The 26,114-nt window shown below is 37.2% G+C and overlaps 2 protein-coding genes across 2 annotated transcripts; both read right to left on the minus strand.

The window, feature by feature from the left end:
• Positions 1-2,293: 2,293 nt before the first annotated feature.
• On the minus strand, positions 2,294-10,637 carry fbxo30a (F-box protein 30a). The gene is made up of 3 exons (XM_056477276.1): positions 10,485-10,637; positions 5,779-7,823; positions 2,294-4,533 (listed from the first exon to the last, which is right to left on the minus strand). The coding sequence occupies exons 2-3, from the start codon at positions 7,795-7,797 to the stop codon at positions 4,330-4,332; spliced, it is 2,223 nt and encodes a 740-aa protein (XP_056333251.1). The 5' UTR covers positions 7,798-7,823; positions 10,485-10,637; the 3' UTR covers positions 2,294-4,329.
• A 1,629-nt stretch (positions 10,638-12,266) lies between these two features.
• si:dkeyp-110a12.4 (alpha-tectorin) lies at positions 12,267-25,100 on the minus strand. Its single transcript, XM_056477252.1, has 9 exons — positions 24,452-25,100; positions 23,734-23,822; positions 23,539-23,643; positions 18,973-19,133; positions 18,538-18,673; positions 17,270-17,364; positions 14,600-14,768; positions 13,946-14,060; positions 12,267-12,576 (listed from the first exon to the last, which is right to left on the minus strand). Exons 1-9 carry the CDS (start codon positions 24,531-24,533, stop codon positions 12,404-12,406), a joined length of 1,125 nt encoding a protein of 374 aa, XP_056333227.1. The 5' UTR covers positions 24,534-25,100; the 3' UTR covers positions 12,267-12,403.
• Between the last annotated feature and the right edge of the window lie 1,014 nt (positions 25,101-26,114).

Raw genomic sequence — 26,114 nt, forward strand, 5'->3', positions numbered from 1 at the left:
GTATACTAGTAGTTCCCCTTTTAAATTCCATATTGTTACGCGTTTAAGTAAGAATTTAAAACAATACACTTAAAAATGTTTGAGTAATATGGTAGGGTTGTATACTAAACTAGCAGTATTCCACTTTATTTCACAGACAGGCAAAGCCATTTAAATTCTGAATGTGCCAAATATGCTCAACATACCTGTTTACTGTACAAATCATTTTCTATATTCAATTAAATTTTCCATATATTAAATAAATAAAATGGCCACTTTATAAATTCAAAATAGCATAAATATGAACATATAAAAATGTACAGGCTATTTTACATATTTCACTATCATAATAGGAAAAATAAATAATATAATACAACATGTGATGTTTCACTCTGATATGCAGTTGAAATGAGAACATTCACTGAGCGGTTCTGTCACTGTTTAATCCTGTGCATGAATGTATGCTATGGTTAATGCCACATGCACTGTAATGTGTTTTATTTTCATAGTTAATTTTGAAATAAACATAGCGAAATGTTCGTTAAGAGCTGCATTTTCGCTGGAGGAAACTGCGGTCATGATGAGGGGAGCGCCGAGGAAACAGTAGATGGGGAAACCCGAGTGCTCCTCCATGACCCATTGGGGTACAAGTGATACAAGTGTTTCTGTATATGCAGATATTATAACAAACTTTCGATAAACACACACACACCTTGTGCTCTCGCACTGCACAGCTGTGGTTTGCTGATTAAATGTAAAACTAGCTGAAAACGGAGCGGCGGAAGTCTGTCGGCGATTTCATATCAAAATTAAAGGGGACTGATGGGATAATATAGTGGTGTACAGTTCATGAGCTAATCGCAAAACTTTTAGGGGGCTGAATAGAAATATAGGAGGGCTAAAGCGACGCCCATGCTGTTTTATAATTTTACCTGAGCGTTTCAGCGAGACATCATCACTTAGTTGACTTGTGATCTTCAGGAAACTTTCTCACAGCTGCTGCGCTCGTCAGGGGGCCGAGAATGGCGCCAATTCTAACAAATTAAGATGCGAGTTAAAAAACATTTGGTATACAGTTAAAGGGGACGCAAATACATGTAAATTAGGGAAGTCTAATCAGCAAAACAAGTGAGTATACCGAGGGTATAAGCAATTATTGATCCTCAGAAGTCGTAATACCCAAACAGCTCGTGGAAACAAGTAGGCATACGGAGTATACGTGCGTATAGCCCCGATTACACCACTGATTATAACTGCTAATAAACAGTTCAATAAACACTTCAAAGGCTGGACATAAGCCAGTATAGCAGGGGTCCCTGCAGGGTTTAGCTCCAACTTGCCTTAACACACCTGCCTGGATGTTTCAAGTATACCAAGACCTTGATTAGGTTGTTCAGGTGTGTCTGATTAGGGTTACAGCTAAAATCTGCAGGACACCAACCCTTCGGAAACCGTGAATTGTTATTTGTTATCGATGGCTTTTATTGTAAAATAATCTGTAATATTTCAATACTCAAATGTAATTAGTTAAGCAAAGCATTATCCACCCACTGCATGATTGACTTCACAATGACAAATTTGCGTAATGATTTTCACATTTTGACACTTGATTTATCAACCAGCTAGACTTATTTACCTCAACAAACTACTAATTAGCTGCTTCGTTACCCTGCTGAAAAAAACAGTTTAAACCAGCCTAGGCTGGTTGGCTGGTTTTAGCTGGTCGACCAGCCTGGTTTTGGAGGGGTTTTGGCCATTTTCAAACGGGTTTCCAGCTATTTCCAGCCTGGCTGGTCAGGCTGGAAAATGACCAGCTAAAACAAAGTAAAATCAGCTTGACCAGCCTGGTTTAAGATGGACATCGCTGGTTTTGGCTCCCACCCTGGCTTGGCTGGTTAAGCTGGTTTTAGCTGGTCATCTCCCAGCCTGACCATCTAAGAACAGAACGGCTAAGACCCCTCTAAAACCAGGCTGGTCGACCAGCTAAAACCAGCCAACCAGTCAGGTTTAAGCTATTTTTTTCAGTGGGGTAGGTTTTGTGTAGGGATGTAAAATAAGATCATACTAAGTGCTAATAAACAGTAATCTTAATTTTAGGCTGGCCATGTAAAATCAAGCCCTGTCATGTAATTTAGTAATAAATGTGGATTCGTTACACATTAGACAGTGCTTTTAATATTTCAACGCTTTAAAGTACTTAGTTAAGCAAAGCATTATCCGCTCATTACATTATTGACGTCACAATGGTGAATTTGCGTAATGAATCTAACAATTTTGACACTTGGTTGTCTGCATAAAAACAGTACACAGGCAATGTTGGTTTCTTCACACTTTATTAAATAATATAAAAAAGATTGACAAACGTTTTAATTATTTACAACAAAAAGGGGGCATTAACATGCATATTACAAATGGAGATGACAGTGAATTGGTAAAATGGAAATAAAATGGCAACCACATAGTAAACACAAACCAATCTAAACTTTTTCTCAGCTCTTCGTTGAAAACCCTGAGTCCCCTCATACATTAATGCATATATAGCTGGAAAACCTAGAGTAAATAGATTTAAATAAATTCAAATGCAGAATATGGCTCCCACATAGTTCACGCCAACATATAGATGCATTTTGATCCTTAGGGAAAAAACCTCACTGCAGAAAAAGGCATCGACTGATGTAATCTCTGAAGTCTTTAAAAATAAGCTGGTTTTTCAAAGATGCTAGAAATAGATTATTCAGAAACTCAAATGTTTCTGAATATTGCTCTAGTTTCATCACTCAACAAATGTCAAAACTGTCGTACTTTGCACACGGAGTAAAATATCACAGCTAATTCCTGCCAAGCAATTTTAAAAGACGTCCAAATATAAATCTCTTGGTTAAAACTAGACTAACTTTGAGCTGTCAGACATCTAACAATAGTCCAATTCATTCATGTCTATTTCATGACTAGTCTATTTTAAGATTATTGTTAGACCTCTATTAGATTTTCACTGACAGCCCAAATTTATCCATGCCAAGACATCTATCTCTGGAAAAAAAAAAATCTAACTTGCTGGGTCTAATCATAAATGAGAGATCTGCTTTCTTGGCAGGTGAAAACATTGCAAGCCTTCAGAACGTCAGCAAACTCAAACACTGGAATTGCACACCTGTAAATATACAGTAAAATCGAACCCTTTAGGGAGTGTAAACTGTTTAACCTTTAAAAGTTGAAGAGAATCACCAGTTCAAATCAAGATTCTCACACATAAACCATCTATAATGGCATGCGCTTTACGCTAAACCCCTGAGAAACAGAGATGTAGATTTGCACATGCACCATGTGCATTGAGTGAACCCTACAGCTGCAGTTTGTACCTGTCCTGCAGGTTTTGTGCAGTGACTTATGATTGGGAAGATTGTAAAACGCAACGAAGCCATTAACACAAATACAGTACATTTACATAAATGTGTATTTTACTTTAATGACAGAATAACCACTGGAAGTGTTCATGAACAATGTTGTATTTAGCTAACAACAGAAAATCATAAATACATCTGTTCTGTGTTGACAGACTGGTAAAAAAGAAAGTGTATAAGACTGTTATTTATATACTTTTAAATCTGTGCAAAATCAGAAAAGTGTCTACATCAGTGGTGCTTAACTGGTGGATTACATGTCCATTCTGTGACAGCAGGGAAAAAACTTTGCTGAATGTGAATAAACAAATCTAATAAACTATATAGTTAGGCATTGGTGGGATAGTGAATGAATAGAGTTATAAAAGCATCTTATATTGTCATATATCCAACTCTATACTTTGAAGTAAATCTATCTATCAAATTAAACGCCAAAATAGAGAGTTTGCTTGAAAACCATGCAAGGTATATATAAAAAACATGAACAAGGCAACAGTAAATATGGGTTAAACCCAGTATTGTGTATGGTCATGATTTCATGTAAATTAAGGTCCAAATGTAAATCTAGTTGAGAACCACTGATCTACAAGAAACACATCCATCGTGTCTTCGTGCATTACCAAAATAGACAATGGTTTTCCATTTGGTCATCGCCATTTAACAAGTCAATGTTTCAATTTTGAAGCTACATATCGCAATACATGAATATAACTGAAGTTACTGTATCAAAAAACTTAGGACAGCACAACCGTCATCAACAAGTATAGGTAGATAACAGGTCAACAGGTTGATATTGTTCATAAAAAAACATCTTCCAAAAGTAGTTTATTAAGTTGAGGCTTGTGTTAATGACGGTTAAAACAACAAATAAAAAAATCCTACCACTCACTCAAACACATAAGGCATGTTGTATTAGAAAACAAACTCCACTTCTGTATCCGACTATAGTCTATATCACTGGTTTAAGAACTGAACGTAGTGAGCGTCCCTCTTTCGTAAGTTCTCTTGTGAAACTCATGCATGGGAGCGGGACTGCCTCTTCCCGAGGCGCTATTGTGTTAAACTTGCATGTCTTGAGGTGGTCGGCCATGCTGGAAATGTTGGCAAACTTCCACTCGTTCACAGTGTCAAACGCTGTACTGAACCTCCACACCTAAAGCAAACAACAACAAAAAAACATCATGAACTGAATGAGAAAAATCCCCTTTTTATGCTGGCAAGCAATTAACCTGCAATAGGCGAAATCTGCAAAGTCGTTAGCTTATTTTTTTACAAATATTATTGATGTTTTAAGGCTGTAAAACCCCTCACTACACTTTATACACTTTTCTCAGACAGGCATGAACATTTTCACACTTTTCTCTCGTGTTTAAACACTCTCAAAGTTCAAACTTACATAGAAAAATAAGTCCACTATTATAGAATGAAACTAAAGATTAAAACCTGTTGTCAGGCGCAAACATTTATCCCTGTCAGCAAAAGGTTCATAAAGCTTTTTAGCTGACAGTTCGAAGTAACACACTGGACATGCACATTCGCATGTTATTTAAAATGAAACTATTCAGATGGCGCTCTGTGGTGCGGCAGTAATATGAACAGTGTACTGAGTCGTAGCTGGGCACTGCAGACAGCTGTCGACTTGCGGCGCCGGTGTGTGTACCCTGATAGAAACCGGTTTACAATTCTAAAATGCATGGCGCGCCGCATCCGGTGTGTGACCCCCTTTATTATGGTCTTGCTGCAGACAGTTACAACCCTTTTTGCATCTTTGTCGAGACTCACACTGCTAGCTATCGAAGATTTATGTTAATTTGGCAAGCTAAACGTATTCTGTACTGTACAGGTGACAAGGATGATTGATTGACAATGGTCTGCAGCCAATCAGGACGCAGAACACAATGCGCTGTAAAAAAAAAAATGAATGTCAAATTGGACAAAAAAAAAAATCTGCGAAACTGCGAGAACGCGAAAGGTGAACCGCATTATAGCGAGGGACTACTGTACATTTAAAAGCTAGAGAATACCCAAAATACACTGTGAGAGTTCGCATGCCGAATTAATTTCTGTGCCTGACCACAAGATGGCATACAGAGCAGAATCCTATCAGTGTAGGTTTCAATATAAAAAGTAATGCTTGTATAGATGACAGAAATCAAAATACTTTGTTTTGTTACTAATAGATAGCAAGCTATGTATTAAATAACTGTCACAGGGTCTGACAAAGTTGTTGAAAATTTATCAACCAGCAATGCACAAACAAAACGGCATCCCTTCTGGTGCTCCAAATCACTCACTTGCTTGTATTCATTCACTCCTTTAAGTGAACTATATTAGTGGACTAATGTAGGGACTAGAGGCTGATTCTGTATACAGCAAAGATGAATGCTCTCTGCTTTACCTTGTCTTGTATCTGCCAGGATGAGTTTCCATCAGCTTGCTTTATTTTTTCCCAGAGCAGGACCACCATGCCACGGGATTTAAGTAGACTGGCACACACGTCCCTCATAGTGCGAGAAACTCGGGAGAGTTGACAAAGGCTGAAGCCATCCAAGAAGCTTGCTGTGTGCTGAAGTAACTCAAAGGGTAAGTCGCTAAGGTGGTCACAGTGGGACTTAGATTGATAAATGTTGGTTTTGGATAAAGGTTCACCTTCTGCTAACCCAGGTTGTACTCCAAAAGAGCCTAAGTGTCTGTCATGAATAATTTTGAAACCTTGTACTGAAGGACAGAACCTTCTTTGTGAGTAGGTGCAGCCGTAATACGCCAACGGGCACCTTTGCTCCATCCACCCATTAAGACCAGCATGGATGTCCCCATGGACGTTCTTAAAATGGGAGGAGAATTCATCTCTCCGAAACAGCTGTCCACACACGAAAGTGAACATGGAGCGCTGTTTAGTTTGATAGCGAGCTACACACTCCAGAACGAGGTCTAACCTGAGTGTGTGAAATGGACTTGGGTTGGACAGCTGCGGACTTGCATGGTCACAGGCTGATGCTGAGGCGATGTCGCCTACCATGGTGCTGGTAGCCAATATGGCAGAAGGGAGGGAGAAGGTCTGTGTACCAAAGTCTATGCGATATCCATCTACAAAGCGACTGTCCGAGATGCCCCTACCTCCCGGTGAGTCCCCCAAACAGAAGAGCAAGGCAGCAGTGATCAGGTCAATGCCGTGAAGCCCCATTGGATCATCTGCCACATCAAGGTCTGACGTGTCCACTGCTTTGTCCTCCATTTTGGATTTAAATAAATAAGGATCTGAAAACAGAGTCCTTCGCCCATTGATTGTAAACAAGCCCATGCTTCGAAGTAGCTGGAGATTCTCCAACTTGCGCTCCAGCCATCGGTCCTCATATCTAAAAGGCAAAGGGGGCAGAAGATTGTTGTCCATCAGGTTAGGCAGTGGGATAGGCAATGGAAGAGATCGTCGGGGCAACTGTGCCACTTCTGGAACAGGTATGGAATGATCAGGTAAAACCTGGCTAATGTTTGAAGAACGATTGACGCTTTCAAGTCTGACCTGGTGGTTGTCACCATTCACTTCATTATGAAGTCCATTGAGTTCTATCCCGTCAGTCAGTTCACCTTCCTCTTCAGAAGATTCACTGCATCCGCTGGTCTCCAACCAATCATCTCCTTCATCCTCAAGGTCCACTGGAAAAGCACAGTCAGCTCCACCTACTGCTCCCAGATCAGAATCCGAATCAGTGTCACTTTCCTTTGTGTCGTTCCTTAAGTCTCCATTCACATCTGTGACACTACTGCAAGCTCCATTCTGTTCCTCACCACTGATACGGTCCACAATCAAGTCAATATTATTTGGACTATTGAGAATGTCTAAATTAGCATTGAAGCTTCTATTTTCCACTGAATCCTGGTAAGGTTCATTATATGTTCCCTCACCCACTTCATTCAAATCATCAATCACTAAAGCATTTTCAGGATCTGACTCCTGCGGGCTGGAATTGTTCAGATTTTGTTCTTCCAATGCTTTTGTCACAGTGGTCGCCACTTTAAGTGACTCCAGCAACATGCGCTGATCCTGAAGGGCCAAAGCCATATCGAGCTGCTCCACATCACAAACTTCCTTACTCAGGTTCTCATAGGATTTGCGATCTGCGTAACTCACTGGCCATCGGTTCCATTCCATTGTGCAACACACAACGCTGGCTGGGCATGTCTCAAGATGCTGTGCCATTTTGACCCTGGCAAGGGTAAACGGACATCCAAATCCACGATTCAGACACGGGACTCTTTCGTACTGACACAGTAAGCGGTGTTCATCCAGTTTGCATGAGTGGAAAACTGCCCCACATACCAGAGGACAACCCATGAGGTCACAGGAAATGCTAGCTTCTGGTCTTATCATACATCGCCGGTTGACACATTTCAGACAATGGATATGAAGCTCCTCCATTGTAATTAACTAAAAGATGTTTCCCGCTGTGGAAAAAAAAAAAAAAGAAAACAGATCATTAAACCTATATTTTCTAGTGTGGACACACATGTGGGGTGTCTTTGTCTACAATATTGCATGGCTTAAATTTATTCCATTCATTTGGAGAGTCCCCCATTCCCTAAAAAGGAACAGGTATAAATCAGACCCACTGCCATCTCGCAGTATGTTTACCAAATTACTAAGCTGTTGCATTGCCATTTCACAACTCTACTTGAGTTGCACGGTCACGCTGGTTCTTCGAAGACTAAGATGGAACATGATCTCTTGTTTCTGAACGGTATGTTACAGAAATCAATTATGGCTTCCACTCAAAAGAAACACTAGCATATGGATCTTGCAGAGTCATTCAAGAAGCTTCTCTCCAACATGACAGGGCTTGGCTGGACATGTGCAGTTAGATCCAGCCGGCATGACCTAAATGCAAACTGTCTGAGTCAGTTGGGCAAAGGTGGGGGGTCTGTCATGCTGTGGTGTAAGCTTCGAATTATCAAGCTGACTTTCAACATAACCCTAGTAATACCAGCCGGGCATAAACATTGCGAAATGTTTGTGTACAATGTCAGAGTGTCTGCCTTCTACATGTCTTGTGATTGATTCTTTTGAAACAGCAGAACACATCTGAGGATGGTTTCTGAACATGAAGGTGTTTGGGATCTAAGGTTCATATGCAATATGGCATAGTTGCACAAGCAGTCACTCATACGTGCTTACAACAGGCAGCATGTATATGGCAAGTCAGTAAGAACCAAAACAGGACAGTCAGGCATGTCTGTAAGAACCCAAGGATTAGTGTGGGTTTCAAAGTTGAGCAGATGATATTTAGCTAATGATATTTAGCCTTGCTCTATAAAGAGAAATCATGAAATGCAACTCAGTCCGGTATGGAATGTAATAGATTAACCTATTTACAACAACAACCAAAAAATTAAAAGGGTAATAATAAACAATGATTAATAAATGTACTTTAATACCTCTTAACATTTAAATTAATAACATTTACCACATTAAATAAAAAAATGTTTTGAATTTGAATGTAGTTTAAAATGTATTACTGCGATAATCATCATTTTTCCAGACTTGAGCGATTCTTTAGAAATCATTAAAATATGATGACTTCTTGTTCTACTGTGATGTTATTATTGGTACAAAATTATTAATAATGATTCTTACAAGTGCTTTTTTTATTTGCTTCATAGTATTGTGGAAACTCTGATACTTTTACTTTTTTAATTATTAATTTTCTTTTTACATTATAAATGTATTTACTTTCCCTCTTAAACTATGTATTGTGGTGAAGAATGGTAAATACATGATTTAAATGATTTACATGATTTTAATGATTTTGTTTTGTGCTATAATATCAGTTTTCCATACTGACAATGACAACAACAATAATAAATGCTTGAATATTTGAATGATTATGTGACACTGAATATTAATCATACTTAAAATTCAGCTTTAAACCACAAGAATGTTTACAATTTTAAACTACAATGAATACATTTTTTTTATTAAATATTGCAAAATCATTTCCCAATCTGACAGTTTTTACTGTGTTTTCTATTAAACAAAACAAGTCTTTGTGAGTTTATTATAAAACATTTTAAAAAATCATGCAGATTCCAAACTTTTGACTGGTATTATATATATTTTTCCCACATTTCTTGTCATATTTTATTCTCTATATATGAAATTGACATAGAATTAATTTCATGAAAAACCAGAAACAAATATGAGTAAAAAAATATAACAAAGGAGACCTTAACACAACCAAAGTGTAAAAAGGAGAAATATTTTTTAAGTATGAATTTATTATAACACTACTTTTATAACACATTTATTATTCACACCATTCTATGCCATTTCTGTTTAAAGTGTATGTGGTGTGCATTAAGCTTATACTGTCAATGACGTGGATAAAACATGTAATTAAATAGTTATTAAATCTTATAATTTTAAGCATTTATTTTAACGGCAATTACTAATTTTGCCATTTTGCCAAAATTGATGTCTGACAGCTGGTTTAATCGTCAAGGGTCTACAACCCGTGGATCCTAATGATCATAAAACAACATGATCCCTAATATGGCACGACTCCTATCATCCAAAGCATAACATGCTCGTAAAGGTCCTACGATGATCCTAACAACCCTAACCATGTAAACCATGTATTACACGTAAAATGTTTCCTAAATATGACATGATGCCAACGCATTTCACCGGTACACTCAATCCAGTCAAACTCCTGATAATGAAACCTGATGCAGCTTTTGTTGTTCTTCCTAACTGGAGTAAATCGATTGACAGCATGAACCTTACCGTATTACGATCACATAACGGCAGATAATCAATAATTTAACCCCAAGTAACCATCCTCAAACGTATTTATGTTTATAGTGTGACAGGTCAGTGTTTTAATTCGTTATATGCACAAACACAAAGCATTTAGCATTAGCTAGTTAGCTGCGAACTGCAGGATAAAATGATAAACGACTCATATACGCATTAAATAAACCCCTTAGTCTGACAAACATATCATGTTGGTGAAAGAAAAAAATAAGTACTTTGACATTTTATCAAATACCGGGTGTTTTTGGTAAGAACCGGTGATAAAACTAGCCAAAACACACATAAAAGTATCTTACCGTCGATCTGTGACGAGTCTTCAGTATTTAAATGTGGACAGTGACGTCTGTAAGCGAGTTTTTAATATTTAATCTAGTACAATGATGACAGTGATTATGTTTTCAATGCTGTCTGTGTTTTGCTTGAAATCTGTGTGTCACCGTACTGATACACTGAACTGAGGCCCATTCATGGGCGGAGACTAAAGAGTCAGACACACACCATGCTGTTTACACTCACTGGCCACTTTATAAGGTACACCTGTCGAACTGCTCGTTAACGCAAAATTCTAATCAGCCAATCACATAATAGCAAATCAGTGCACTTAGACATGTATACGCGGTGAAGAGAATGGGGAAGATAGGTGATTTAAGTGACTTTGAACGTGGCATTGTTGGTGCCAGATGAGCTGGTCTGAGTATTTCAGAAACTGCCGATCTACTGATATTTTCACGCACAAGTTACAACCATCTCTAGGTTTTACAGAGAAGGGTCAGAAAAAGAGAAAATATCCAGTGAGGGGCAGTTCTGTGGGCGCAAATGCCTTGTTGATGCCAGAGATCAGAGGAGAATGGCCATACTGGTTCCAGCTGATAGAAAGACAACAGTAACTCAAATAACTACCCGTTACAACTGAGGTATGCAGAAGCGCATCTCTGAACACACAACACGTCCAACCTTGGGGCTGATGGGCTACAGCAGCAGAAGACCACACCGGGTGCCACTCCTGTCCGCTAAGAACAAGAAACTGAGGCTACAATTCACACAGATTCACCAAAACTAGACAATAGAAGATTGAAGAAATGTTGCCTGGTCTGATGAGTCTCGATTTCTGCTGCAACACTCAGATGTTAGGGTCAGAATTTGGCGTCAACAACATGAAAGCATGGATCCATCCTGCCTTGTATCAACGGTTCAAGCTGCTGGTAGTGGTGTAGTGGTGTGGGGGATATTTTCTTGGCTCACTTTGGGCCCATTAGTACCAATTGAATATCGTGTCAACGCCACAGACTACCAGAGTATTGTTACTGACCATGTCCATCCCTTTATGACCACAGTGTACACATCTTCTGATGGCTACTTCCATGAGGATAACGCGCCATGTCATAAAGCGTGAATCATCTCAGACTGGTTTCTTAACCATGACAATGAGTTCACTGTACTCAAATGGTCTCCACAGTCACCAGATCTCAATCAACTAGAGCACCTTTGGGATGAGGTGGAACGGGAGATTCACATCGTGGATGTGCAGCTGACATATCTGCAGCAACTGTGTGATGCTATTATGTCAATATGGACCAAAATCTCAGAGGAATATTTCCAGTACCTTGTTAAATCTATGCCACGAAGGATTAAGGCAGTTCTGAAGGTAAAAGGGGTCCAATGCAGTACCTAATAAAGTGGCCGGTGAGTGTAGGTACCAACAAAGTGTTTTTGTTTTTTATATTTACCATCATATGGTGCCACTTTTACCAAGAAACCATAGCAATGTCCTTCTGCTTTTAAAGTTTTATTTTACAATCCACACACTTATGCCTACTTCTGGTTTTCATAAACATTTCAAATATCAATATTTAAATTTCTCCTAACACTTTTACATTCTCATACAAAAACCCGTTGTGTCAGTAGATGTAAAAAAAAACCTGTCCAATTTAGTGAGCAGCGCTTGTTTCAGTACATCCAGAAACGACACTTAACTTTAAAATAAATATTTGTTCACTTTAAAAAATGCATACAATCTTGAGATTTTCTCTTCAATCACATTTCAAAGCCAGACAAGCACTTCATTTGTAGCAAGTGGGTTGTTAGAAATTCAAAAAACATTTTTATTTACTTATTTATTTTACAATAAAAGACCAAATCTACCATAAAATGCACTACAGATTAGCAGACAAATCTTTCAGACTGAACATCTTTGATGTTTATATGCAATGACAGGTTAGCTGGCCACCTCTGAGAGATGGTGGATGTTGGAGAGGGTGAGCTGAGCCTCCTGAGCCGGATACGAGTTTCTGCTCTGCAGCCACAGTTTACCAAAAACTCCTGTTATAACAATCAGGATGAACAGCAAACCACCCAACACAAAGGTTTCCACCGGTGGGATTACTGTATCTGGAAGAGATTATTAAGAAATTATTTACAAACACTCCAAATTCTTTAGCACTTTTAGCTTAGCATCATTGAATCGAATTAGATCATTAGCATCTCGCTAAAATTATTCAAAAAAGAGTTCTGATCATTTTCCTATTTAAAGCTTGAGACTACGGTCTTTACTTTATAGTACTTCTTGTACTATAACCGACAGGGTTAGCACTGTCGCCTCACAGCAAGAAGGTTGCTGGTTTGAGTCCCTGCTGGGTCAGTTGGCATTTATAAGTGGAGTTTGCATGGTCTCCCCGTGTTGGCGTAAGTTTCCTCCGGGTTCCCCCACAGTCCAAAGTCATGCGCTATAGGTGAATTGGGTAAAACAAAATTGCCCGTTGTGTGTGTATGGGAGTATCCCAGTACTGGGTTGCAGCTGAAAGGGCATCCGCTGTGTATAACATATGCCGGAATAGTTAGTGGTTCATTACGCTGTGGCGACCTCTTAAATAGAGACGAAGCTGAAGAAAAATGAATGAATGAACTTTAACCGACAGAAAATAAAAATATGCTTAGGCAGATATGGCTAGGAACTATACTCTCATTCTGGCGTAATAATCAAGGAACTTTGCTGTCGTATCATGGCTGCACAGTAATATTATGCAGCAATGTTACCTAGTTGGTTTATTTTCAGGTGCTGTGTAATAATATTGCATCTGCAGCAACTATTGTACTGCAGTAAATTTCTTTTAGCTTTAAGCTTAGCTAAAAGTGCTACTGCTAGACACAGAGATTGACTAAATACATTTAAAAATGTTAAAGTCTGCATGAAGCAGAGGTTGCGACCACTTTTTTTGGTATCGTGACGCAGCTTCTAGGGAAACGAAACATTAAATAAGAAAACAGTGGGTGTGGCTTGTTTATCTACTGCGAGCTGATTGGATGTAGTGAAGTTGGCATTTCATTCAGAAAGATCTGGAAAAGGGTTTTGTCAGAGTTATTACAACCTAACAGACTCCTCCTCCTCACCATTTCTGTTTGTTGTCAGAAATGACAGTTGGAGGGGGCGTGGTTAAGTATGTTAGCCCCGCCCAATACCTCAGACAGACGTAATCTGACAATTTAACTCAAACAAACAGGAGTTGCATTTTCAGATTTTAATTTTATATTACAAGGCCGAACTATTTTCTTTCTTAATGACATGCGCAGATAAACTGTTCACCACAAAACTAGCAATGTAAGCTAACAAAATCAATACGGTTAGTTTTGATTTCATTTGTACTTTAAAACACAACTGTATAACTCTAGGTGACTTTTAAAATGAACCTATTTGCAAAAACGTGGATTGTTCATTTAAATTAGGTTAGAGAGCACTATGGTGAGACTTTATAACACTTACTCAGACCATTATTCTCCATGTTAGATTTGAGCCTTCTGATTGGTCCATAAGAGACTGTATGAGATGATCCGACATCTCTGCGTGTGCGTACCGATGTGTCTTCAGCAGAGCAGTTCTGTGAAGTACCAAGAGTTCACAGTTATGATGCAAACCTTACTATTTAGCTGTTTACAAAAACAAACAAACAAAAAAATCATAATTTATTCATACTGATGCAATGTTTTAGTGTGAAATCAGATTTTTAGGTTGGTGATTCAAAGTGGGTGACATGGTGGCTCACTGGTTAGCACTGTCGCCTCACAGCAAGAAGGTCACTGGTTCTAGTCGCAGCTTAACTAGTTGGAGAGTCTGTGTGGAGTTTGCATGTTCTCCCTGTGTTGGCGTGGGTTTCCCGTGGGTGCTGCGGTTTCCCCCACAGTCCAAAGACATGCAGTATAGGTGAATTGAAGAAACTAAATTGGCCAATTGTGAATGAGTGAGTTTATGGGTGTTTCCCAGTACTGGGTTGTGGCTGGACGAGCATCCGCTGCATAAAACATATGCCAGAATAGTTGGCGGTTCATCCCGCTGTGGTGACCCCTGATAAATAAGGGACTAAGTTGAAGGAAAATGAATGGATGAATGAATATATTGTAGGTGTGATTAGTGACTTACAGGTTGACACGCTCCTCCTGTATTGTGACAAATCTGGACGTTGCAGTGCAAGAACACATCCGTGTAGGAGCTTCCAACAAACTTGAACATTTGTATCCTGAACAGAGCTTCTGGTCCTTGCCCGTTCTTCATTACGGCCAGTGTCTGGTCATTCCACAACACTGGACAGCTGATGCAGAGAGAAATGTTTGTCATTAGCTACAGTTGAGGTCAGAATTATTAGCCCTCCTGAATTATTAGCCCCCCTGAATTATTAGCCCCCTCTGTTTATTTCTTTTCTCAATTTCTGTTAACAGAAAGAAGAGTTTTTTTTCACACAATTTTAAACATAATAGATTTAATAACTAATTTATTTTATCTTTGCCATGATGACAGTACAGAATATTTTACATATTAATAGTATAATCAGCTTAAAGTGCAATTTAAAGGCTTAACTAGGTTAATTAGGCAGGTTAGGGTAATTAGGCAAATCATTGTATAATTTAAAAGTGGTTTGTTCTGTAAACAATCGAAAAATATATTGCTTAAGGGGTCTAATAATTTTTTTTTTTTGTTCAAATCTTTTTTTATTAACATTTTGGTCAATAAAACATCAATTTAAAAAGTATTTGAAAAACAGAGAGAAATTATCTTTGCTCTAACAGAGCCCCCCGCCCCACTATTTTAGATGTTTTACATCATGTTATGATATATACATGCATACATACATGCATACATACAAGCAGATAAAAGTTACATTATATGTTCACTCTATTGTACATATATACACACACATCGAATCACAATAGGCTTAGCAAATGTAAACTAAAGAAATAAAATAACTTGGATATAAAATAAGATGATGGGAAAGAAAAAAAATGTGAGAAACAAAGGTCAAACTGAAAATATTAAGTTTGGATCCATTTGTTTTATATATGTCAGCACTGGCTGCCAAATAAGATAAAATGTTTGACTGCAACCTTTGGTGGAGTACCGAATCTTCTCCATTGTAAGATGGTACGTAAGGTCCCTAATATATTGATTACAAGTTGGAGGAAATTTGTCCTTCCATTTAAGCAGAATAAGACGTCTAGCAATTAATGTTAAAAAGGAAATCATATTTTTGGTATTATTGTCTAAACTGGGATCTGTGATTAAACCAAATATTCCTAAAATAGGTCAAGGGTCAATTGTTACATGCAAAACATTTGAAAAAAAAAAAAACTAAATAATAATTGCCAGACTTTGGTAATTTTAGAACATGACCAAAACATGTGTGTGTGATTAGCTATCTCTACGTCACATCTATTACATAAGGGATTTATAGTTGGTGAAAATATCACTAATTTTGCTTTTGTCCAATGAAGGCGATGGACCACTTTAAACTGAATAATTGTATGTCGCAAACAAATTGAAGTTGAGTGAATCTTATTTATAATATCTTGCCAAATTTCCTCTGAGAGAATCAACTCAAGTTCATTTGGTCTAATAATTTTGATCCTAAAATGTTTTTTTTTTTAAATTAAAAATGTTTTTTTATTCTTGCTGAAATAAAACAAATAAGACTTTCTTAGTATTTCCTATAATATTTCTTCTTGAAGAAAAAATATTATAGGAAATGCTGTGAAAAATTCCTTGCTCTGTTATTCATCGTTTGGGAAATATTTGAAAAATGAGAAAAAAAAAAACAAAAATGCACAGAAGGGTGTATAATTTTGACTTCCATCCATCTATAGTTATGTGCATTTTGGAATAATCAAATAAAAATGCTTAATAGAAATGCCAAGATGCACATTTTAAAAATGCCAAAAAAAAAAAACATATTCAGAACTTATTTGGATAAACTTTTTTTTTTTTAACTACAATGCAAAGACATCAACTAAACGAATTTAAAAAAGTCATGGGATTTTGATTTAACAGATCATGTGATGATAAAAATGAATGTGATAGGAAGGCACTAATGCACTATTATGTCTTTCTTTTCTTTTCATTCCTTTAAAACCTGTTTTAAAACATTTTTATCGGTTTTTAATCATTTTTATTCTTTGTTGTTTTTATTTTTTCTTATACTTGTTTCTTTTATTCTTTTTCATGTGAAGAACTTTGAATTGCCATTGTGTATGAAATGTGCTATATAAATAAACTTGCCTTGCCCCGTCTTGCCTAATGGACAAATCAGTGGAGCAACCACATTGTGAAACATCTGAAATGTTGTTTTGGCCATTCCTAAAACCCCTCAGCCACAATGGTTCTATATTATATTATATTATATTATATTATATTATATTATATTATATTATATTATATTATATTATATTATATTATATTATATTATATTATATTATATTATATTATATTATATTATATTATATTATATTATATTATATTATATTATATTATATTATATTATATTATATTGTCCAGTGAGAGTCTTATCTCTCCAAAAGCCACTGCGTTTTGTTTAAGTCTTTTGTGTCGCAGGTGTTGTATTATAAAAGATTTTCTTTTCTTAGCTTTTCTTCTGGTGGAGGATCTCTGTCTATGTATTTATGGACACACACATATACATATATATATATATATATATATATATATATATATATATATATATATATATATATATATATATATATATATATATATATACACTATCATCCTGGCTCTATTGATAATGTGCATTATGTCACAGACCTGTCCTTGATGAAGGTGTATTGGATGTTGCTGTAAGGGTCATTGTTTGGTGTGGCCCAACATCTCTCCACTCGCAGAAACATATTCGCTGGAATCTTGAAGATAAAGTCCAGAAAGTTTCATCAACACATTTGAAGAAGTGTCTCCAAGAACAAAGATGGTGCATAGATTGAGCTTAGCAGTAGTGTTTTAATGAGGATACTCTGACTGGCATGTGTTCATTGTAATGCGAAGCCATTTGCAGAATGGTAGATTGATAGATAGATGGACGGATTGTTGGATGGATAGATGGATAGAAGAATGATGGTTGGATGGAAGGAATAACAGAATGATGGACAGAAAGTGGTAGAACAATATACAGAATGACAGAATAACATAGAACAATAGACAGAATGAAAGTTAAAATAAAATAATGACAGACAAATGATAGATGGGTGGGTGGATGGATGGATGGATGGAAGGATGGATGGATGGATGGATGGATGGACGGGTCGGTGGGTATATGGATGGATGGATGGGTAGGTATATGGATGGATGGGTGGGTGGATGGATGGATGGATGGATGGAACAACAGAATGATGGAATGATGGACAAAGCGGTAGAACAATAGATAGAATGAAAGAAAATAGACAGAATGGTAGACATAGCAATAGAATGATAGAACAATAGAATGACAGAATGATAGATAGAATGATAAAAAAATGACAGACAGACAGACGGATAGATGGATGGATGGATGGATGGATGGATGGATGGATAGCATCAGACATAATAGAACAATAAATTGGATGGGTGGATAGATGGATGGATAAAAAAGGATGATAAAAAGAATGATAAACAATAGATAGAACAAAAGTTACAGAACAATATATAGAATGATAGAACAATAGAGCACACTAGAAAGATATAATGACACACAGAACAATAAAAAAGAATGATGGATAAAACAAGAGAGAGAGAGAGAGAGAGAGAGAGAGAGAGAGAGAGAGAGAGAGAGAGAGAAAGAGGACGGACAGACAGACAGATAGACAGACAGACAGACAGACAGACAGACAGACAGACAGATAGATAGACAGACAGGTAGCTAGATATACAGACAGACAGACAGATGGACGGATAGAAACCATTGTGACCAATGAAAGCAAAGCTGTGTTCACTTGACAACAAAGCAGCAAACGGTTCTCAGCATAAAGAAATGCATAGCTGCTTTCACGAAAGCTCTGAGCAGTTTGTAGAGTGTAATGTCACCCATTCAGCGCGACACACACCATGTAAACTTTGACATAGATGTTGTCCTCAAGTGTGAGAGAAGGAACAGTGGTCCATTTATCCTGAAACTCTTCATCTTTGTAGAGCAGCATGGAGACGGAGAAATTTCCCTCCTCTGTGTTCAGTGTGATTGTCCTGCGGGGCAGAGAATGTTAAAAGGCTCATTGAAGAGACTGAAAGGTTTGCTCGATGAATATTGAATGAAACTCTCGAGTTGGACCTCAGAGCAGCCTTTTGTTACGATTACCTTCCTTTATTGTGTTTACATACAAACAAACAATTAGTGAGGGGCTCGGCCTTTTTAAAGCTTGGGCAAATAGTGATAATTAAAGCCATTTGCTACATATGGAGCGCTGGAGTCCCAGACTGAGCTTTGAACCAGGAGGAGCCGCAGATTTAATTAACTGATGATGTCATGACTGGCAGAAGCTTACCTGACATCCACGCGGATCAGATTCTCCCCGTTTTCCTGCTGCACCATGTAGTTTATGGGATACCGACAGCCAAATGTGATGTTGATGTAACTTCTTGTGATGACATCTGTTTCATTGTTACGAATCGAGTTGGTGAACATGATGTGAGTGTCATCTGACGCCTGGGGGAAAACAAATGAGAAAGAACATGATTTTTAGGAGCATTTATGAATGAATGAAACAACAAGCCAACAAACCAACCAACCAACAAATCAACCAACAACCGACCGACCGACCAACCAACCAACCAACCAACCAACCAACAACCGACCGACCGACCAACCAACCAACCAACAAATCAACCAACAACCGACCGACCGACCAACAAACCAACCAACCAATCAACCAACCGACCGACCAACAAACCAACCAACCAATCAACCAACCGACCAAACAACCAACCAATCAAGCAACCAACAAACAAACCAAACAAAAAAAACAACCAACCAACTCAACCAACCATTCATCCATCCATTCCTTCATACATCCAACACTCATTTAAATACAATCCCTCTATCCATTCATCCATCCAAATATCTATTCAAACTTCCACCAACCCATTCAAATCTATCTATCTATCTATCTATCTATCTATCTATCTATCTATCTATCTATCTATCTATCTATCTATCTATCTATCTATCTATCTATCTATCTATCTATCTATCTATCTATCTATCTATCTATCTATCTATCTATCTATCTATCTATCTATCTATCTATTCAAATCTATCCATCTATCATTCATCCAAAAATTTATTAAAACTTCTGTCTAGATTACATCTAATCCTTCATACATCCATCCAAACACCTATCAGTCAATTCAAATATCTATCCCTCTATCCATTTATACATCCAAATGTCTATTTAAACTTCCATCCATCCATCCATCCAAATATCTATCCAAACATCCATCAATCTATTTAAATATATCTATCATTTATTTATCCAAATATCCATCCATCCAAAAATCTATCCAACCACCCATCAATCCATTCAAATCTATCCATCCATCCATCCATCCATCCATCCATTCAAATCTATCCATCTATCATTCATCCAAAAATATATTAAAACTTCTGTTCATCCATCTAATCCTTCATTCATCCACCCAAACACCTATCAGTTCATTCAAATATCTATCCCTCTATCCATTCATACATCCAAATGTCTATTCAAACTTCCATCCATCCAAATATCTATCCAAACATCCATCAATCTATTTAAATATTTCTATAATTTATTTATCTATATATCCATCCATCCATCAATCTATCTATCTCCTAAATATCTATTCAAACTTCCATCCATCCATCCATCCACCATCCATCCATCCAAACACCAATTAATTTATTCAAATATCAATCCATTGATTCATCCAAAAATCTATTCAAACTTCCATCCATCTTTTTAGTTATCAATTCATCCATCCATCCATCCATCCATCCATCCATCCATCCATCCATCCATCCATCCATCCATCCATATATCTATCCAAATATCTATCCATACACCCATCAATCCATTCAAATCTATCCATCTATCATTCATCCAAACATATATTAAAACGTCCATTAGTCTATCCATACATCCATCCAAACCCCATCAGTCCATTCAAACATCTATCTATCTATCTATCTATCTATCTATCTATCTATCTATCTATCTATCTATCTATCTATCTATCTATCTATCTATCTATCTATCTATCTATCTATCTATCTATCTATCTATCTATCTATCACCCAAATATCTATTCAAACTTCCATCCATCTATCCATCTATCCATCCATCCATACACCAGTCAATTAATTTAAATATTTATCCATTGATTCATCCAAAAATCTATTCAAACATCCATCCATCTTTTTATTCATCCATCCATCCAACCAAATATCTATCCAAACACCCATCAATCCATCTATCATTCATAAAAACATATGTAAAAACGTCCATTAGTCCATCTATACATAAATTCTAAACACAAATCAGTCAATTGAAACATCTATCCTCTATATATTCATACATCCAAATATCCATTCAAACTTCCATCCATCCTTTTAGTACATCCATTCATCCATACAAAATTCATCCAATCTATCCAAACATCCATCAATTGATTCAAATCTATCTATCATTTATTTATCCAAATATCTATCCATTCATCCATCCAAACACCTATCAGTCCATTTAAACATCTATCCCTCTATCCATTCATGCATCCAAATATCCATCCAAACTTCCATCCATCCTTTTGTCCAACCATTCATTTATACAAATATCTATCCAAACATCCATCAATTGATTCAAATCTATCTATCATTTATATATCCACATATCCATCCATCCATCTATCCAAATATCTACCCAAATACACATCAGTCCATTCAAATCTATCTATGCATCATTCATTCACCCAAATATCTATTCAAACTTCCATCCATTCATCCATCCACCCATGCTTCCATCCATCAATCCATCCAAATATCCATTCAAACTTCCATCCATCCTTTTAGTACATCCATTCATCCATACAAAATTCATCCAATTTATCCAAACATCCATCAATTGATTCAAATCTATCTATCATTTATTTATCCAAATATCTATCCATTCATCCATCCAAACACCTATCAGTCCATTTAAACATCTATCCCTCTATCCATGCATGCATCCAAATATCCATCCAAACTTCCATCCATCCTTTTGTCCAACCATTCATCTATTCAAATATCTATCCAAACATCCATCAACTGATCCAAATCTATCTATCATTTATATATCCACATATCCATCCATCCATCTATCCAAATATCTACCCAAACACCCATCAAACTTCCATCCATCCATTCATCCATCCACCCATGCTTCTATCCATCAATCCATCCACCCAAACACAAATCAATTCATTAAAATATCTATCCATTGATTCATCCAAAAATCTATTTAAACTTTCATCTATCCATTTAAATACCCATCTATCAAATATCTACCCACATGTCCATTAATATATATCTATATATATATATATATCCATCTCTGAATTCATCCATCTCTATATGAAAAGAATGAACGTCTATCAAAGGATTTATCTAGCTATCTATCCATCTGAATATGCATCCATGAATTAAACTTTCTTCAAACTATACAACTGTTCAAACTATATAAGGTTTAATTCCGAGTATGGGTCACCACTTGGCCAAAATCACGACTTAAACGTAAACTTACAAAACTTAAATAACATTCAGACATTAAATAACCTTCAAACTGTATCAAACATACAGACAAGCAAACAAACATTAAAATATATATATTTTCAGGTAACGTTGCATTTGGATAGGTCTTCCTTCAAGTTTCATAACAACTCTTAAATTGAATCACATGATCTGAGTGACCTTCACAGGCCAATAAACGTAAAATGTTTAAAGCCGACATGGGGAAACAAAGTGCTATTGAAAGTCAAACTGCCCCCCAACCACATCCGGTGAAACAAACTTTACAGCCTTGCCATTACAACCACACCTCCTGATTCTGTGAACAATCACCTTCTCAATGGTGTCTGGCACCAAACATTAGTGTTATTAGTGTTTGACATTTTTCAGTTTAAATCAATCCTGGATGCACAAGAAGCAGAAATCCAGACCTAATTCTCCAAAGCAGTTGATTTCAACATGCTTTCTTTTTCAAATCCAAAAGACATCCTACTTTTGACAAGCAATTATGAAAAAAAAGCTTGTAAAAACACTAAAAAGGGAAAAGGAGGAAAGTTGCCCCCTCTCAAAGTTGCGTTAACCTTTTACTGGCTTTACAAGAAATACTCTGGTGAATCGTGAGAGAGGCTCTCAACGATACTCGTGGTCTCAAGTACAGATTTATGCCATGCCAGAGTGAAGCTTGTCCTCTGGGTTTGTTGGTAGCGCTGTTTGAGGCTGGCTGTAGGGCAGAATAAAAGAAGGACTATAAAATACGACACTGAATTATAGCCGGCCTATTCACCACGCTTGAAAACACAGTAATCATTTCCATATAAATCAGGATAATTTAGAGCTGCATGGTCGTTTGCCCTCCCCTCCGAGTGCTGAAAGGACTAGCCAGACAATTTGGAGGGAAAGGAACAACACTGCGCATTTAAATATTGAGAAAATAATGAAATAAATACTAGCATTTCTAAAAAAATAAATAAAAACTAAAGAATTGTTGCCTAATTTTTAACACACATTATTATAATCACGCTAAAGACTTACTCATGCTATGGCTTACGCTATTATCGAAGCGCGTGGTCACCTTTCAACCTAAGAAGGGATTGTAAAATACGAAAATTTATCGTTTGTATTTTTAAGTCTAACCGCAAAAAGAGGCCCGCTTTGTAGTTTGGCTCAATGCAACAAGTGTTTACAACCTTTTTAAGAGTCTTTAATGTTCTGACACCAATTTGTAATTGGCTGAGGACGTTTCCCCAGTCCTTGTGATTGTCTGAAGTGGTTTTATGATTATGCAAAATGCCTTGGCAACCCTACTGTTGATTACCATAATGGTGCCGCAGTCCGTGAGGTTGGTCTTGATGCTGAAGACGTAGTCATTCTCCACCTCAACACCTCGACATTCAGGATCATTCAAGTGCAAATCCCAAACCTGAGTAGAGGATGGTGGATTATTATGAGTTTAAGCTCTGATTTACAGCAACCGATTGAATTATGTGTCAAATAAATGGGATGTACGTACATAAACAGGTGGTTCCTTGTTGAGGAAAAACACACTTGGGATGATAACTCGAATCTGATCATTGGTGCAAATGACGGTCTCGTTGAGTTCTAGATGAAAAGAGACAGAAAACAAGTTTAAATATGACTGTTATAAAAATACACAATTTTTAATGATAAATTACTGCAATATTTATTCATTTAAAATCTATATTTATTAAAGAATACATTGTAAACTGAAAATTCTGTCATCATTTACTCACTCTACGTGTTTCAAACCTTAATGATTTTCATTCTGCTTTTAAACACACAAAACAGATATTTTGAAGAAAGCGCGAAACCTGTAACCATTGACTTCCATAGTATTTGTCTTTCTTTCTACGGAAGTCAATGGTTACTGGTTTCCAGCTTTCAGTAAAATATATTATTGTGTGTTCAACAGAGGAAAGAAACTCAGAAACTACTTGAGGGTAAATAGTGAGTAAATATTTATTTTTGGGTGAACTATCCCTTTAATTACAAACATTTCAGAATTGGCTCAAAATTCTGTGTCCCGAAATAAAAATAACATTCAAAATAAAACTTTCACTAGATTAACTGCACAATGCAATGGCAGATGCTATAAGCTCTTGATTTATTCCATATTTCCAACATGAACATTCCAAATTCTGAATAATGTGCACCTAAAAATGTAATGTGGCATTTAAATATTTATCTCTACAGATTTGAAATCAACTTACCTTCTTCTCCGATCTGCACAGCAAAGCTTTCCGTCCACATCGAGAACAAAACCCACGTCAGCGCCAGAGTAACAGGTGTCATCCTTGAAACTGATTGCTTTCTGAAATGTAGTCCCCGTCTTCGGCCCTTTCCACCAAATCTTCTCGCTTATCACCTCGACTAGCTGTCAGAGCCAGACGTAGTGCTTGCGCTCTCTCCAGCCCTCCGAAACACAGCTCTAATGAAGTGGGAACCTCCAGTTGCTTTGGAGCACCAGCTTGAATGATGTCCACGCCAACAATGAGATTCCACACATGAATAGGACAAGCTGGGGGGAGTCCAAGGTAACACCGACCAACTAGATTTCAGGCAAAAGCTAAACTGAGTGAAAAAAAAAAAATTGACAACCCACTTAGCAGACACCGCACTGTATGTCTCAGTGCGTTGGTCGACAAGGAGTTTGTTTGTCATGCAAAGGGAATGGAGGTACAGGGGTGGTGTCTTGTTTTATCTCACTCTTTTGTCTGTGTAGGTTTTTAAAGGGCATGGCGAGCGCTTTACAGTTTCGGGAACCCCGACGACTTGCTTGAAAAGAAATCCCGTCACACTGAGTCAAGGGCAGTTCACTGACACCTTCGCCAAGGAGTTGATGCCTTTAGGACTGTTTGGACAGGGAAAGTTGTCTGTGTGCACTCAGATGCACTGATGATTTTTGCCATTTGTTCAAACTACTTTTGATTTTTGGGGGGACAACTTAACAAATTTAAGTGGATTGAACATAAAACAATTGAGTTAACTTAAATAAATTGTGTGGAACCCTGAATGTTTTACAGTGGGCTCCCATTGAAATCAATGCTTGAATAAATGAATAATTTCAATGAAATTATTAGTCAGATAAGCATTTAAAGGGAATGTTCATGCAAAACTGAATATTCTGCCATCATTTACTCACCGTTGACATGTTCCAAAAACGGCTTGAGTTGAACATGGAAGAAGATATTTATAAGAATGTTGGAAAACTGTTGGAATACATAGTAGGAAAAACAATACTACGGAAGTCAATAGCAATGTTTCCATCCACCTATTTTTTTGCACATTGTTCAAACTACACTACCTGAAAAAAGTCTTGTCGTTGATCCTAGTCGTAAAAGCAATAAATAATAACTTAACTTCTAGTTGATCATTTGGAAAAGTGGCAGAAGGTTGATTTTTCCCATGAATCATCTGTTGAACTGCATCCCAATCATCACAAATACTGCAGAAGACCTATTGGAACCCACATGGACCCAAGATTCTCACAAAAATCAGTCAAGTTTGGTGAAGGAAAAAGCATGGTTTGGGATTACATTCAGTATGGGGGCATTAAGAGAACTGCAGAGTGGATGGCAACATCAACAGCCTGAGGTATCAAGACATTTGTGCTGCCCATTACATTACAAACCACAGGAGAGGGCAAATTCTCCAGCAGGATAGCGCTCCTTCTCATACTTCAGCCTCCACATCAAAGTTCCTGAAAGCAAAGAAGGTCAAGGTGCTCCAGGATTGGCCAGTCCAGTCACCAGACATGAACAGCATTGAAGATAAATCCAAAGAATCTTGATGAACTCTGGGAATCCAGCAAAAACGCTTTCTTTGCCATTCCAGATAACTTTATTAATAAATGATTTGAGTCATTGCAGAGAT

The sequence above is a fragment of the Danio aesculapii genome, chromosome 17, assembly GCF_903798145.1.
Source record: "Danio aesculapii chromosome 17, fDanAes4.1, whole genome shotgun sequence".
NCBI lineage: Eukaryota > Metazoa > Chordata > Actinopteri > Cypriniformes > Danionidae > Danio > Danio aesculapii.